At 42.1% G+C, this 14,247-nt stretch overlaps 1 protein-coding gene across 1 annotated transcript in view; it reads left to right on the top strand.

The window, feature by feature from the left end:
* LOC103366396 (plexin-A4-like) overlaps positions 1-14,247 on the top strand; it is a gene marked incomplete at its 3' end in the record, with an annotated part of 155,538 nt that overhangs the window by 39,570 nt on the left and 101,721 nt on the right. Inside the window, exon 3 of the mRNA XM_008294104.1 lies at positions 1,334-1,516. Within this exon, the coding sequence (XP_008292326.1) occupies positions 1,334-1,516 (183 nt within the window). The remainder of the gene's footprint in view (positions 1-1,333; positions 1,517-14,247) is intronic.

Here is a 14,247-nt window from a genome sequence, read left to right as displayed (position 1 = left end):
TGAAAACTATTTATCACCCTGCACATGCCCACAGATTTATGTTGGACTAATGCTGTTTCTAGTGCATTCCCCAAGGCCTTTATATAAACATTCAAATCAGTCCTTAAGAAGCCTGTTACCATCAAGTCAGTACAGTAAAGTGTGTATTTCATAACTCAAACCCACTATCTCATCTTATGTCTGATGGTCTCTGTGCTTTTTAAAGAGTGTAAAGGCAGTGTCACCTGCCAAGTCATTTCTCCCCAAAGCAACCTATCACATTGCTCAGCTATTAATCAAGCAGTGCCTGCTGCAGTCCTAAACCAAGTGTTGCTCCCAGAATAATGACCAATCCCCAACACCATTATTCTCTTATCAACACCCATAAGTCATTCTGCCCACAGTGACTGGTAAGAATATACCCCCCGACAGGATTAAACACATGCATGCAAACACAAAATGTAGACTGGGACAAAATATGAAGCACACCTATCTGTATGTAATTGCAAAATCACAGCACCATGTCCGCACCGAAAGCATAACAGATGAACCGCCATCTAGAGCCGCGTTTCTCCCCACTTTAATTCAGTTTTTTTTTATATATATTTAGATGCATTGCAGTGATTTGCCTCAGAGCCCTGTGGTAGTGCAGCACTTCTTTTTCTTTTTTTCTTTTTTATTTCTCTCAGTTCTTTTTGAATCACTTCACATTGAATATCTTGCTGCAGTGGCATTTCTGCACTTGCTGTTGCACTGGGTGGACGGTGGGGAATTGTGCCTGACAGAGCAGCCTCTGGCGCTATTACAGGACTAGAGCCTGACTGCAGTCTTCTACCATCTTCATCTCTTTCTTATGTGTTTATGTATTTGCTGTTGCTTGTATGTGAACCAGCAGATGCACAGACATAGAAATGCTCAAAGATTTTCAATCACAAACAGTATAAAATGTTTCTCATTTGTTGACCCCCTTCACCCATCTACCCTTCCCTTATGGAAATACAGTTAGATCTATTGTATTGATATCTATTCTGATTGGTCCTGTGCTCACTGTTTGATGTTTTTCCATCCATCCATCCATCCATCCATCCATCCATCCGTCCGTCCATCCATCCGTCCATCCATCCATCGATCCATTATCTAAATCAGTTGCAATACTGTATGGCACTCCCCAACTTTTCTCCCTGAAGACATGGCATACCTTTCTTTTTCAAAATTGTCCCAAAATATCATAAATGTTTGCCTCATCAGTGCCTCTTGGCTTAAATTTTGATTTGAAAACATTTTAGGTCCACTATTCATTAGGCAAATAAAATCCGATTTGTGTACTAATCCCTATTTTTGTTCTCTGCTACAGCTCTTGACCATTGACGATGACTTTTGTGGCCTCGACATGAATGCACCACTGGGCGTGTCTGAGATGGTGCGTGGCAAGCCCCTCTTTTCCGATGCTGTTGACAAAATGACCTCTGTCATCGCGTATGTCTACAAGAACCACTCACTGGTCTTCGTGGGCACAAAAAGTGGACAAGTGAAGAAGGTAAGGAGGAGAAATGCAGGTTTAAAGGTAGCAGAGATGGTTGAATTGATGCGAGCAGTGATTTGGTTTCTCTCTGTTAGCATGTGGAGGTAAGGGCTGGGAATTGGGGACTGCTGGATTGGAGGAAGGATAGTAGTAGAAAGGCAGATTGACTTTCAGGCAAATCAGCTGAGTCGGCTGTATTTGCAGTCGGAAGAGGTGTATGTGCATGCCTGAAAACGAGGGAGAGTGAATGGAGGAAGTGTGTGTACTTTGCTGCAAAGAGAAATTCTGTGTGGCGCGTGTGTGTGTGTGTGTGTGTGTGTGTGTGTGTGTTTTGAGGAAAGGGGATCAGCAGAGCCCCTGAGGGGGTTTTATTCCTACAGCCAAGCCTATCTGGTATCTCTCTACATCCTCCTCACCCTCTGCACCATATATCACACATACACTCGTATACACTCAGTATCAGGAGTATCCACTGTACTTTTCCTTCACTTTGGACTTGTATAAAATCCAGAGCCCTGGGGGCAGATTGTAGCACACATCAGCATGTTGCAGAACTTGCTAGACAGCACAGATCAGCATGTTACAGAATCGATTAGACAAAGTTTCTTATCTCTTTCTTGAGGCAAATTAAAGGATCAGAATAAGATGAAATGCATTATTTATTAGGTAATTGATGTAACTCAACAATAGGGTACTGTCGAAGTACAAGAAGCTATATGGGTCTTTTTTTTTTTTAAATGTAAGTTTTTATTTCTTTATTTTTTTTTTTACATGTTCTGTTATTTGACAATGCGCTTTAGGAAAGAAAAACGGCCTTTGATGGTGTGGAAGTCCCTGAAAAAAGTGGAATTCTTTTTGCAGCTGGAAGTGTTACCCATAGCATTTGTGAGCATTTTGGACCATAACTGTCTCTCCCTTGAAAAACATGTCACACTCTGTGTGACAGCAGAGCCCTTGGCTGAACAAGATTTTGTCCCCTCAGAGTTGAACAGCACTGGATAAGCTGGGTTTTGGCGTGTTGTGGCTTCCCTCTTAGACCCCCCTCATGCCCCTGTGCCCTCCCGCGTGTGGCAGCTCTTTTCAGAACTAATGGGATGATGCACTGCTGCTAGGTGTGATAGAACTTGGTAGCTCCTGTACTTTTACTCTGCTTTCTTGTATACACACACACACACGCTCACGCACACACCTGCACACACACACACACACACACACATACACACATATGTTGTAGGGCCATGACTGAGACTAATTCTGGGGGCGGCCAGGCCAGTGAGCTTCACAGGCCTGGGGAACACAGCATTATGCTGAGAGGAGGGGAGGAGAGAGGAGATGGAGTGACTGAGGGAAGCAGAGTAAGGTTTAGCTGGAGGGGGGAGATTGGACAGAGATGGACTACATTCCAGAAATGAACTTTATAAAGGGCGCTGAGAAGGTGGGAAGAGAGAGTTTATATGACCACAGTTGAAGGTAGAGGGATGAAACACGAGGGAAAACTAAAACAAAGAGCCAGTATCAAAAGGACATTGTCTTCTAATACAGAAGCAGTGAGGAATGCAGTTTTTTACACTCTTATTTTTAATTACTGGCCCCTTACCTGTGCTGGTTGCTGTTGGGTTTTTTGTCCATGCAGGAGCAGAACGATTGAGGCAGCAGTTTTCATTGTGGTAACCAGCATAGTCGGCAGATGTTTAAAGTGGGAAATATATAATCATATTTACTACCTACTGCTCATCTTGAATAATGAAAGTAAGTTAGAACTCAGTAAATTTAGTAGCTTCGAGTGTCAAAAACATTACAAACTCTTACTTCACAAAGATTAAGAGACTCTCTTACTGTGTCTCTTTTACTATCTTCATGCTTTTCTTCTTTCCCGTGGACAGTGTTAAGGCTTCTCTTCCCAAAACCATATATTCACCGTAGGACTGCAACTGTTGATTATTTTTACTGTCCATTAATTTGTTGATTATTTTCTCAAATAATAGGTTTGTTTGTTATTAGTCTATAAAAGATGGCATCCTCAAATATCTTGTTTTGTTCACAACCCAAACATATTCAGTTATTCAAAAATATTCAAATTTAAGAAGCTAGACTTAATTTTTTTAAACTTCTTTTTCATAAAAAAAAACAACAACAACCAAAAAAACAATCAATATTTGGATCAATAATTGGTAATAATGTGAAATTGTTAACGAATTGATTCCAATAATGGTTGTTAGTTTACTGTGAAATACAACTTGTCCTTTAATCTTAAAAATCAAAGTGAAACGATTTGCATTAAGTGTTCGTGTATCATCATCTAATCTTGTCTTGATTACATAAAGGATAATAGATTATTAAACATCAGTTTTAACATAAGTAATGGGATGTGTTGTGTTTGTTTTCATTTTAACATGAAGATCTTCCAGCTGCAACTGCTCCTATCAGAGACACTTTGCACCAATGTCAGCACACAGACAAAGGGCTGCTACCAGTGACTGTAATATGTGTAGAGGGGTGAAGTGACTGAAATCAATACTAACCTTCATTGTGGCTGTTTTCATTATTTTGAAAGACCATGGCCAATCTTCATGTGTATGAAAGACAGCAAGTTTATAGCATGTCTGTATTTTTTAAGCTATAAAAAGGAACAGTCTTTGCAGAGTTTCATGCTGTAACGTGTGCTAGCATGCCCATGTTTGACAATTTTAATAAAGCAGACTTACTTTTGCCTAAATTAAGCAAACTTATCAACTCAAATCAAAAAGACTTCAATTTTACAACAGCTCATATTAATAAGTTCTGAGTGGGCTGAAAATAAAAACTAGAAAATGCAAGTAGAATTGACTTGAATTTAATGAAACGTATATTTATATGAAGCTGGGAGAATATTTGTTGTTTCCACTTAATTCCTGTTTGACATTTTACAGCGTTGGCACTTGACAGGATCCTGTCTGCTGGGCTTTGGCTTTGTTCTCGTTCAAACTCAACATGAATGAAGATCAGATTGTGCACATATGGTGTGTTCAGGCAAAGAACCCAACAGGCTTTGACCAAAGGTGATCAATACTCTGTGTCAACACAGGCGTGCACACAAGCACACACAGCCCCATTACAACCCCATCCTCCCCTCCCATGTACATACTTCCCCTCCCCTGTCATTAACTGTATACCATTAGATGACATCACAGGCAATAAAAGGCAACAACAAGACAATAAAAAGTCTGAGCTTCAGTCCACCTCCTTCATCAGTGACTTTATAACCCCACGGCTAATGGATGTTGATTTATACACACTCCTCCATCTTACTTGTTCCATCCCTCAACCCCCTCCTCGTTCTTGCTCTCAGATATTCTCTCTCACACTGTCTTTCACTCCATTTTTTTCTGTTATTTATGATCTTGTGACTAACACACTGAATAAATACAAGTATTACGGTAAAAGAGTGGATGGACTTTAATGGAGTGGTGTTTGGGTGAGCTGAATGTTAGTGTTTACGGGCTCACGTTTATGACATCATGAAGTGGGGCTGGGAGTGGAAGCTGAGTGAATTAAATTCAATTTGCTTGTGAAATAGTTTAATGTAATGGAGGTTAGAGTAAAATGTTGGTAATATAACGTTAGGCCTGTGGATCAAAGTACAGACGCAGTTGTAGCATGTCTATACTGATGAACATCTTTGTCATAATGCATTCTCAAGCCCCTAAACCGATCCTCACCTCAGACAATGCGTATTTAACCCCAACCCCTACCTTAACTTCAACTTAAATGGTAGATCTGTTATTAGATTAACTTATAAGGCCCCATTTACGTTGAATATCTGTGAAGAAAGGAGGCTGGACGGGTTCCCCAGGATACTAGATGCTTTTGTGGCAAAGTGATTCTCCTGCATAAATCTGAAGATTATTGTGGCCAGAGGGATGTAGTGGGTTGTGTAGCCATTCTGAACGATAATTTAAGGGGTGTGGCGAAACAGACGTGAGAGAGTCTGGAGAGTAAGTTTTGATCCGAATGAGATATTCACCCATATTTAATGTTTTTACTGTCTTTTGAGCCACAATTTCTCATTATGGGTTCATTGTGTAGTGGTTTCAAGTTTATTCTCACAAATTAACACCCAACACACAGATTAAAACCCATTCAGAGACACCTGCCTTAGATGGCTTTAATGCGGATTGGCTATGTTGTGTAGGGTCCATTTTGACACAGTCTAAGCTGAGTTTTCCAACAGTCTCATGTCAGCAGAAAACAAGCGGTACTGTTAAATCAGTGGAATTCTGTACATGCCAACAGCTACAGCCATGCTTGGCCTTTACTGTCTCATACAAGGTTTAAAACTGTCACATCACTCAGGGCTTATATGATCTGTACACCTCCATGCCTTTTCCTCGTTCTTTTAATTTCTGCCTCACTTCTAGTTCTGTTTAATTGATAATACATCTTTTCCTCTAAACTGTTCAACATACTTCCCATCTCTTTCTTCTCTTATTTCTCTGCTTCCCCTCCCTTTCTCCACCTCTGGTTGCCCTCGCCTCATAATTTCCCTCTTCCTTTTCCCTTCATCTCTCTCCCTCCCTCCGTCTATCTGTCCATGGCTGAGTGGAGTTGCTGTGAAAGCTCTTTGATGGCTACCTCCTGCCACTGGAAGTGAATGGACCATATGGCTTCTGTCAGACTGTCTGTCGGTCAGTTTGTGTGTTCGTTGGTCTGTGGATTAAGGAGGAGATGGAGATGTGATGGAGATAAAAGGCTGTGGCTGGGTAAGGTTTAAACCCATTTAGTGCAGGTCAGTGCACAGCAGCATGTCAAGAGGAAAGCCTTAACCCCCTGTAGACTTTGGTTTTGTTTATGGTCATCTGGTCATCAGCATGAGACACATTGGTGTTCACACAAATGCATGATATTCACACATTGCACATGATTGCATGTATTGATAAGTGCACATGCATGCATCAGTGAACACTTAGACCAACACAACCCATGTACATCGTGCTGGACAAAGGCTAGCCATGGGGCCGTGGCTGGAGAGGTGGACTAGAGGACAAGAGGGAGGTGTTGAGGGAAGAAGTGGAGAGAAAAGAGAGGGGAGGGATGAGATTGAGGGCCACCTGCCGAGGTGCTAATGCATCTCCCCTCTGTCCATCCCAATGGGGGAGCATTGGCGCTCAATACAATGAGCATCTAACCTTGAACTTGACATAGACAGTTGCTCAAAAATGAGCAAGGCAGTACATGCAAAGGTAATGAAGTCGGAAGAGCCCTGGATAAATGTGTTTCAGTGCCCTAGATACGTTATACAAAGCATTGCCAAAGGTAACGTCTGGAAAAGCAGATGCTTCATAAGTGGTGGTGTAGAGAAAAAAAGACATCTTTTCCATCGAACATTTGTCAGTATTTGGCCAAAGGCAAAGAGCACGGTGTTGTGGCAATTTGTTCACCTCTTAGCCACTGCCACTACTTTTCATTCTGTCCCAGTCAGACAGAGAAGAGGCAACCACAGAGGAAGATGGAAGGCATGGAGAAAATAGAGGAAACAAAGTAGGAGGCATTTGGGTGATTAGGAAGCAAGAAAACGAAAGGAGAGGGTAGACTGACATGGGAGATGGAGAGGTGAGAGATGGAGAGACAGGTGAACGAATGGTAGCTCACAAAGCTATAGCCTCTTGAAGGAGAGGAGTAGTGTACGCCGGGAGATTTGTCATTTAAGGTTGTCAGGAGAGATGGCATGCACGAGAAACGGATCAATTCCAACACTGAATGGTTAATGTTTGTTGTTGGGAAGGGAAAGGTCAAAGTCTCACTTTTGACTCAACCTCTGTCAATATCTGTTTCATGGTCTGTACAGCCTACCCTGACTTGACTGTCTCATTACCCTTCTGTCCAGCTGTAGTGATCCTTTTTCCCTTCACTATCTGTCTATTGCATCTCCTGTCTAATGAATGAACAGGGTTTTGTTTAACTCGCTTCTCTGTCAGCACTATAGATTGTGTACAGATACATGTGTGTATGGGCATCAGAGCTCCGAGATATTCACTGTTCTGGACCAGTCCCATATGTTTTGTGGGTTGATTGTGTCCTTGTTTTGCATGTGTGTGCTTGTCTGTGCATGTGTGTGTGATGGGTTGGTTAGCCCCAGATGCAGATTATTGAAATTGGCTGAGCTGAGCCGTGGTCAGTGGAGCAGAGGATTAACTGCTTAAAGCTAATGATGAAATATGCTTTAGGACGGGCAGGCATCGTGAGCATGTGTGTGGACAGTGGTTTATTGGTTGATTTAGACCCTCCTCCCCACCCTTGTTATGCTATAAACACAAGTCTCTTCAACGCAGGTGTATACACGCACACTGTCCACTAGCCTTTACAACCCCACCCAGTTGTCCGTTCATGTCTAAACCACCGCAGTATTCCCAAAATGTCAGTGTCCCCCTGCTGTTAAGTATTCCTTAGCAGTCTTGCTAGTTGCCTTGGCACTGTGTGTGCATGTGTGTCTTGCTGCTCCCACACCAGCTAGCGCAGCAGCACACACTAAAGAAAGCTCAGACGTGAGTTGCCATGGTAGCACAGGCTGCTCCACACGCACGGGATAAAATGTATAGAAGGCATCAGTGCAGGGAAGCAGGCACACACATATCCGAGAGTGTATTGTGATACATTGGGTATTTAATTCCCAGGGAAGCTCCCAGTATTGCTCACACAGTGTAGATATTGCTGGTGATACAATGAACTGAGCGAACATTAGAAAGACTTGATCTGATGACAGTGGGCTGGTATTTGATGACAGGTGCTGTCCACCTCACAGCTATAAGGCTGATTGAACGCACAATATTATAGTGTTAGTGTTTTCATCTTGCTGTTTTAACTGCTGTCTGTTACCCAGCTTTTCTCTGCTATCTGCTGCAGCAATAGGAAGGCGTGTCAAGGAGAATCAGTCAGTGGGAACCTCCTGGCATCCTCTGCCACCCTCCTTCACCTTATGTTTCCTTTCTCAGCTGTTTTATTACACCATTGTTCCAAGCCAATTGTTTCTCCGTACATCATCCTCTCCTAAGTGCTCGGTGCACAAGGTTTGCTTAGGCCTCCTTCCAAATTCCCAGTCCTTCTCTAGATTTGGAGACTTGGGTTTTGTGTTCGTTTCATATTTGTGTATCAGTCTCTGTGTCTACATTGGTCAATTTTGTGCAGAAAATCACGGGAGCTAATGAGAAGTGAAGTCCATTAGTGGCCTGGGAAGAGGATCAGAAGGTAGTGATTGCCTTGTGTGCCGCTACATAAAACCTCATTCAGCAGCCAGGCTGACAGAATGGGCAGGAGGCAGAATCCATGTTGCATTCAGTGAGGAAGCCTTAGCCTTCACTTGGGAATGGATATGGGTTAGAGTTGGACAGAGGAGGGGGAAGAAGAGGGGAGATGAGGAATTGAAGGGAAGATAGGGCAAAAATAGAAATGCAGGGAAATTGGACATAGTTTGGTGCAGTGGTTCTGCCAAGGACCAGGGAGAAGAATGTTGAGTACACTTAAAGTTGGATAAATATGATTCATGAGGTGTTATCTTTTGTTTATTTTATTGAAATTCAACTTGACTTGATTTATTAGTAGTTGTCTTGATATTGTTATTGATAGATATGAACTCTGCTTTTACTGGGTGGGATAACTTTTCTTTTCAACCACAATCCAAAACCCCACATTCTCCATCTTTGCATGGTGGACAATGAAACTCAGATGAGGAGCAGTTAGATGAACGTATGATGGTGAAACAGAAAAGACGTAGAGAAATGGGGACAGGGATGTATTGCTGGGAGATGTGCAGCACATGGAGATGGTGAGATACTAGAGATTGATTGGAACGGAGCTAAACTGAAGGCTAAATTGTCCAAGAGCAAAAATGAAAAGGTAGAGGGAGATGAAAAAATGAGAGTGAGGCAGAAGTAGAAAGCAAGGTGCCACTAGGAATTGATAGAGCATGTCTTCCAGGCTGTTAGGGAATTTACCTGTGGTCCTCACAGGTAAACTGGGTGTTAAGTTGATGAAAGACATGAGGAAAGCAGTTTCTCCTCTGATTTAGACAGAGCATCTCACGGTGCTCATGTTAGCAGAGAGCAGCCAGTCTGAGTGGTCAGTGGCCTGACTCAACAGATACATAAAGTACCCTGATGTAGTGGATGACATTGTTTGTGCGCTCAGCATGCTGGGCTGTCAACCTTCCCTTGTGTGTGTGTATGTGATCGTATGCAAAAATAGCTGTTCACGTTACGTGTGTCATTCAGGTGTGTATTTATAGATGCCATCACTGTAGCTTGGCCTTATCCCTCCTTTTCAAGGTTTCTTTATAATTGATGAGCTGTCAGTGGCTGAACAGGGCTGAGCGCACACGCCGACACACACAAACACAGAACCAACCTTGGTAACCAGCTGCTTCACTGCAGGTTGACACCACCATGTTTGCACACACACGAGCAGAGTAAGTCAGAACCACTCAATGGCCTTAAGCTGCACTGCTGCAGTGCTTGTCACAAAGGTGAGCCTCCAGCTATGAATGGTCCATTTGGTGTAGCAGGCTGTTGTTTATATTTCTTTAACTTCATGATTAGCTGTGACGGCTCTTAGCCATTAAACTACCTTGGAATGTCAGCCCGATGTTGCACTGCTGGGATATTTTCAATGCTTTTCCTCGAAAATTAAATTAATATTTGACACAAGGCTTGCAGAAATGAGTTTTTTATTTACACAGATCTCTGGAATGGAAAGCGGGAAGAGAGTGGGTGAACAGCCACAGAAAGGAGAGCGCAGCAGTGAGAGACTGAAAGAGTGTAGAGGGCAAAATCGGCAAGCAAGAATAAAGGATGAAAGCTACAGAGATGGAGAGAATGTCGAGAAAGGGTAAAGTGAGAGGGTGAGAGTGGTGACATGGAGTTTGATGTTCATTTCACTCTCATGAGTCTGCACCTACTGAGAAGAGTACCAGTATGTGGCGGCATATTGAGCTGTGAGTGATTTGAGTGGCTATTCTCCACAGTGTGTACGTGGATTTGAAAGGCTTGAGCCAGCAGAGAAGTTGAAGAGTGAAAATGGCAAACTTCACTCTGATCTTACTGTTTCCTGGCAGCTTGAACTTTAGCTGACTCTTACGTGTTGCTTGCTCAGGGTTAAGATGAGGTTAGCTACTGAGAAAGATGAGTCAAGGTCTGGGGACATAAACATATCCAAGGGCTGCCAAGGAATCTTTCCTTTGATCACGAGTGTAATTTCTGCATGTCATTTTTTATGAATCTATTTCCAGTGATGGTTCATCTTGTACTTGAGCAGAAAATGTCAGCACTCTTAGACCTTTAGGAAGAGCTTTATTTTGTCAGTTTAAATATGTTTTTGTGTGCTAGCATGTGTGTGTTTGTATACTTGAAGACACAACATGAAAACTTTTGATGTGCTTGTAATGTTGAATTTTTGATTACGCTGATCAGTTTGCTTAGTTAATTTTGGTCTATGTCCATTGACAATCTACTGAACATTACCAGACTACAGTGAGCAAAATGAAAACTGTGAGTTGGCTTTATGAAGCTGGAGAATGCTTAGTTTGTGGCTCATTTAATTAAATATCTGTACAGCTTGTTTATTAGTGTCTCAGATAGTGGGTAGTGCCATCTCATTCTCCACTCTACCAGCCCTTCAGAAACTGCAGAGGAAAGATTTGATCCAATGGCAGGTGAATTCCAACAAACAACATCAACAAACCCATAGGAAATGCATTTTCTCTCTCTGTTTTCCCTTCCTGTGCTTTTATTTGTCTATCATTCTGTCCTTCTATCCTCCCTTTCCCCCTCCCTCTATTCTAATTAACATGTTGTTGTGCGACTGTCCAGTGAGAAAATCTGGCAGCTTGTGTGTGTTTACAAGCTGCTCACTTCGGATGGCTTTGCCAGGCAGGCATGGGGCTTGCATCATGAAGCAATTTAGACTTAGTCAAACTGCCTTTGGGTTACTAGGCATTACTAATGCTGGTGCTTGGGGATAAGAAAAATGTCACAGAAATGGCTATTAATTGACTCAACCCCAGATTTACCAATTTACGTACAAGCACAGAGATGGAGTTAACTTGCAGTGTCAACACATCAAGTGCTTAAAGAGCAAAATGTTACGTTTTAGCTTTTTTTTTTGAGATCCATAGTCATTTATAAAAATCAAACATTTTCTACTGTTATGTAAAAATGTCACAGTGCTCATTATTACTTGCCTGTTTACCTAAAGCTGTTCCCATGTATAGATCCTTTACAAATGACGACCTAATATGTTCTGCCATTGTATGGATTAATAGGGAGACTGATAGGATTTTGATCTGGTCTTATTACTGAACCGAGCCTACTCTGCTTATTCAAATTAAGACCACATGTGCTGTGAAAAACACTCTCTCGCCACAGTAACACATGCATGAACACATGCACAGGCACCATGAAGAAGACAAATAGGAGCAAGAAGCAACCAAAGCATGTGAGGGAGAAAAAAAACAACAACAACAATTATTATCTACAAAAATCACAAGTGTAATCAGAAACTTTCAGTTTCTACTATAAATGCATTATGTATTCACTCTCACATAGTTGAGGCCTGACACAGGAATTTTTACAACGCACTCATTCAGATGACATAAGAACTGCCTCCTGAAGATTTTCAGATGTTCCTACTCATGCAACATATGAAAGGTTTTCTTCCCCAGCTCACACTAAAAGCCTACATCTACTCAGCCAGTTCGTTAACATTCTTCAGCCATATCAAGACTGTGTCAAGCTAGTAAACGGGTGTGTAATTATGTCCGAGCGTTCTGTCCTTGCCTGGATCATTGAATAGGTAACCACAGAGAAACATTCCAAGCATAGCTGTCTTTAACACACACACAAACACACTTACACAGACATCTTATGTCAGCAGTAGCGGAACAGTAAGGAATCACTCTGTATTGCTGCTTTTGAAGGAAGATGCAACTGCTTTTTTCATGCAGTGGAGGAAGCACTTACCTTGGTATTAATTACTTGGCAGACTGTGAAGACATGGGATCTCACATATGCAATTAATGATTCCTAAAGGTGGTTTATGTTTATTTAAATAGCATTGAAAACTTTTTATAGTAGCTTCACCTGCATAAAATTAAAGTGTATTACCTGTAATTTCCATTTAGTTTCATGCACTGGTATTTGCCTCTGTGCCAAATTATTGCATGGCGATAGTTAATTTGTGCCCCAGCAGTAGAAAATCAATACAATGTCTAGCAACTAATCACACAGTGTGTTGCTGTATAGCTCCGTGGATGGATGGCTAGCAGTAATCCTGCCAGGGCCAGAGTGTAATTTCCCATCAGTGCCTCCCATACTACAAATTTATACTCTTGTAGCCGGGAAGAACATTTAAGCCATGAGAAGAATAGAGGCATGAAGAAACTGCACTGAGCTCCACCTTTTAACATTTTCTGTTTCCTATGATTTCCTACCAAAATCAGCCATAACTTAAGTTCCTTGTTATCAAGGATAAGGGAAGAATAATGTTCTTTTCATTTCAGGCCTGGTTAATAGGAACCAGAGAAATATTCTCCTTGTCAAATAGGTATTTTTTTTGTAATCCTACACCTTTGCACAGACTTACATCATTTTGCATATAATGAATTGCCTCAAAATCATGGATAGATTGAAAGAGATCCATTTTTTTCTCCCTTTTCCATGACATGCAGCAGCCACATTTACAGTAATGCTCGTTCTTTATATTCCTAGAAGCTAAACATCGCTCTTGTTCTTTACCTCTGTCTCGCTTCTAAATCTCCATCCTTTTTTTCCCCGACATTCCTCCCTTTCCAAGTCTCTGTGATTTATGGCTGTGCAACTATAGAGGACACACTACTGCAGGTGAGCCCTCTGCCTCTCCTCCTCCTCCTCTCACTACTTCCTTCCCTGCACGCCAGTAGCCAATCATTGCACACCGTGGGTCTCTTGGGGTAACCAGTGCCCCCACACACCTTTTCCCTTCCTCTACCTCTCCTTTCTCCTTTCTCTCTCTCTCTGCAGAGAATAGTTTGCCTCACAACTGGGTCATTCTCTCTCCTCCCTGCAGTAAATGCTAGCAGCCAGCCAGCCAGGCAAGGCAAGGCTAGGCTAGGCTGCACTTCATAGCTTAGCTTAACTGCAAAGGAGACTGCGGATGTAAGAGTGTGCTGTCAAGGGGGTTGTTTCTTTGCATGCATGTGGGCGTATTCAAACCTGTTGAGACTGCAGGTAGACTGAGGTTGTGTGTGAGTGAGAGACATGTATGAATGAGACATTTCTTATCCATGTGTTTCTTTGCTCCAGTGTTATGTGTCTGGTAGCTTGTATTAGCCAACACATGTATTAAATCTTTTGCAAACACCAGCGTCCTCGAGCAGCACCTGTTTGTTTGTTCTGGTTTATTTGCTCATTCGTATATTGCCCAGCTTTACTTGTCCCACACACATACATACAGCCTCTATTGTATCTACAGCGATGTGAGCGAGTTGCGATTTAGATTACTCCAACTTGCGCATTAAGCAGATGCCAGTGTAAACATCTTTAAAAGGGTCCCCAGGTCTGTCTGTCTGACATAAAGACGTTAAATTGTGCCTCAGGTACCGAAGCTGTTTGATGCACACAATGGCAGGAGAGATGGAAAGTAAGAAAGACTGAGAGTAAATAAATGAGATGAAAGAAGGGATAGAGTTTAAGAGTAATGTGAGGAGAGATGGGAAAAAGATGGCAGAAGCACATAAAAAAGAG

The sequence above is a fragment of the Stegastes partitus genome, unplaced genomic scaffold, assembly GCF_000690725.1.
Source record: "Stegastes partitus isolate 25-593 unplaced genomic scaffold, Stegastes_partitus-1.0.2 Scaffold942, whole genome shotgun sequence".
NCBI lineage: Eukaryota > Metazoa > Chordata > Actinopteri > Pomacentridae > Stegastes > Stegastes partitus.
This window is presented reverse-complemented; position numbering and strand designations above follow the sequence as displayed.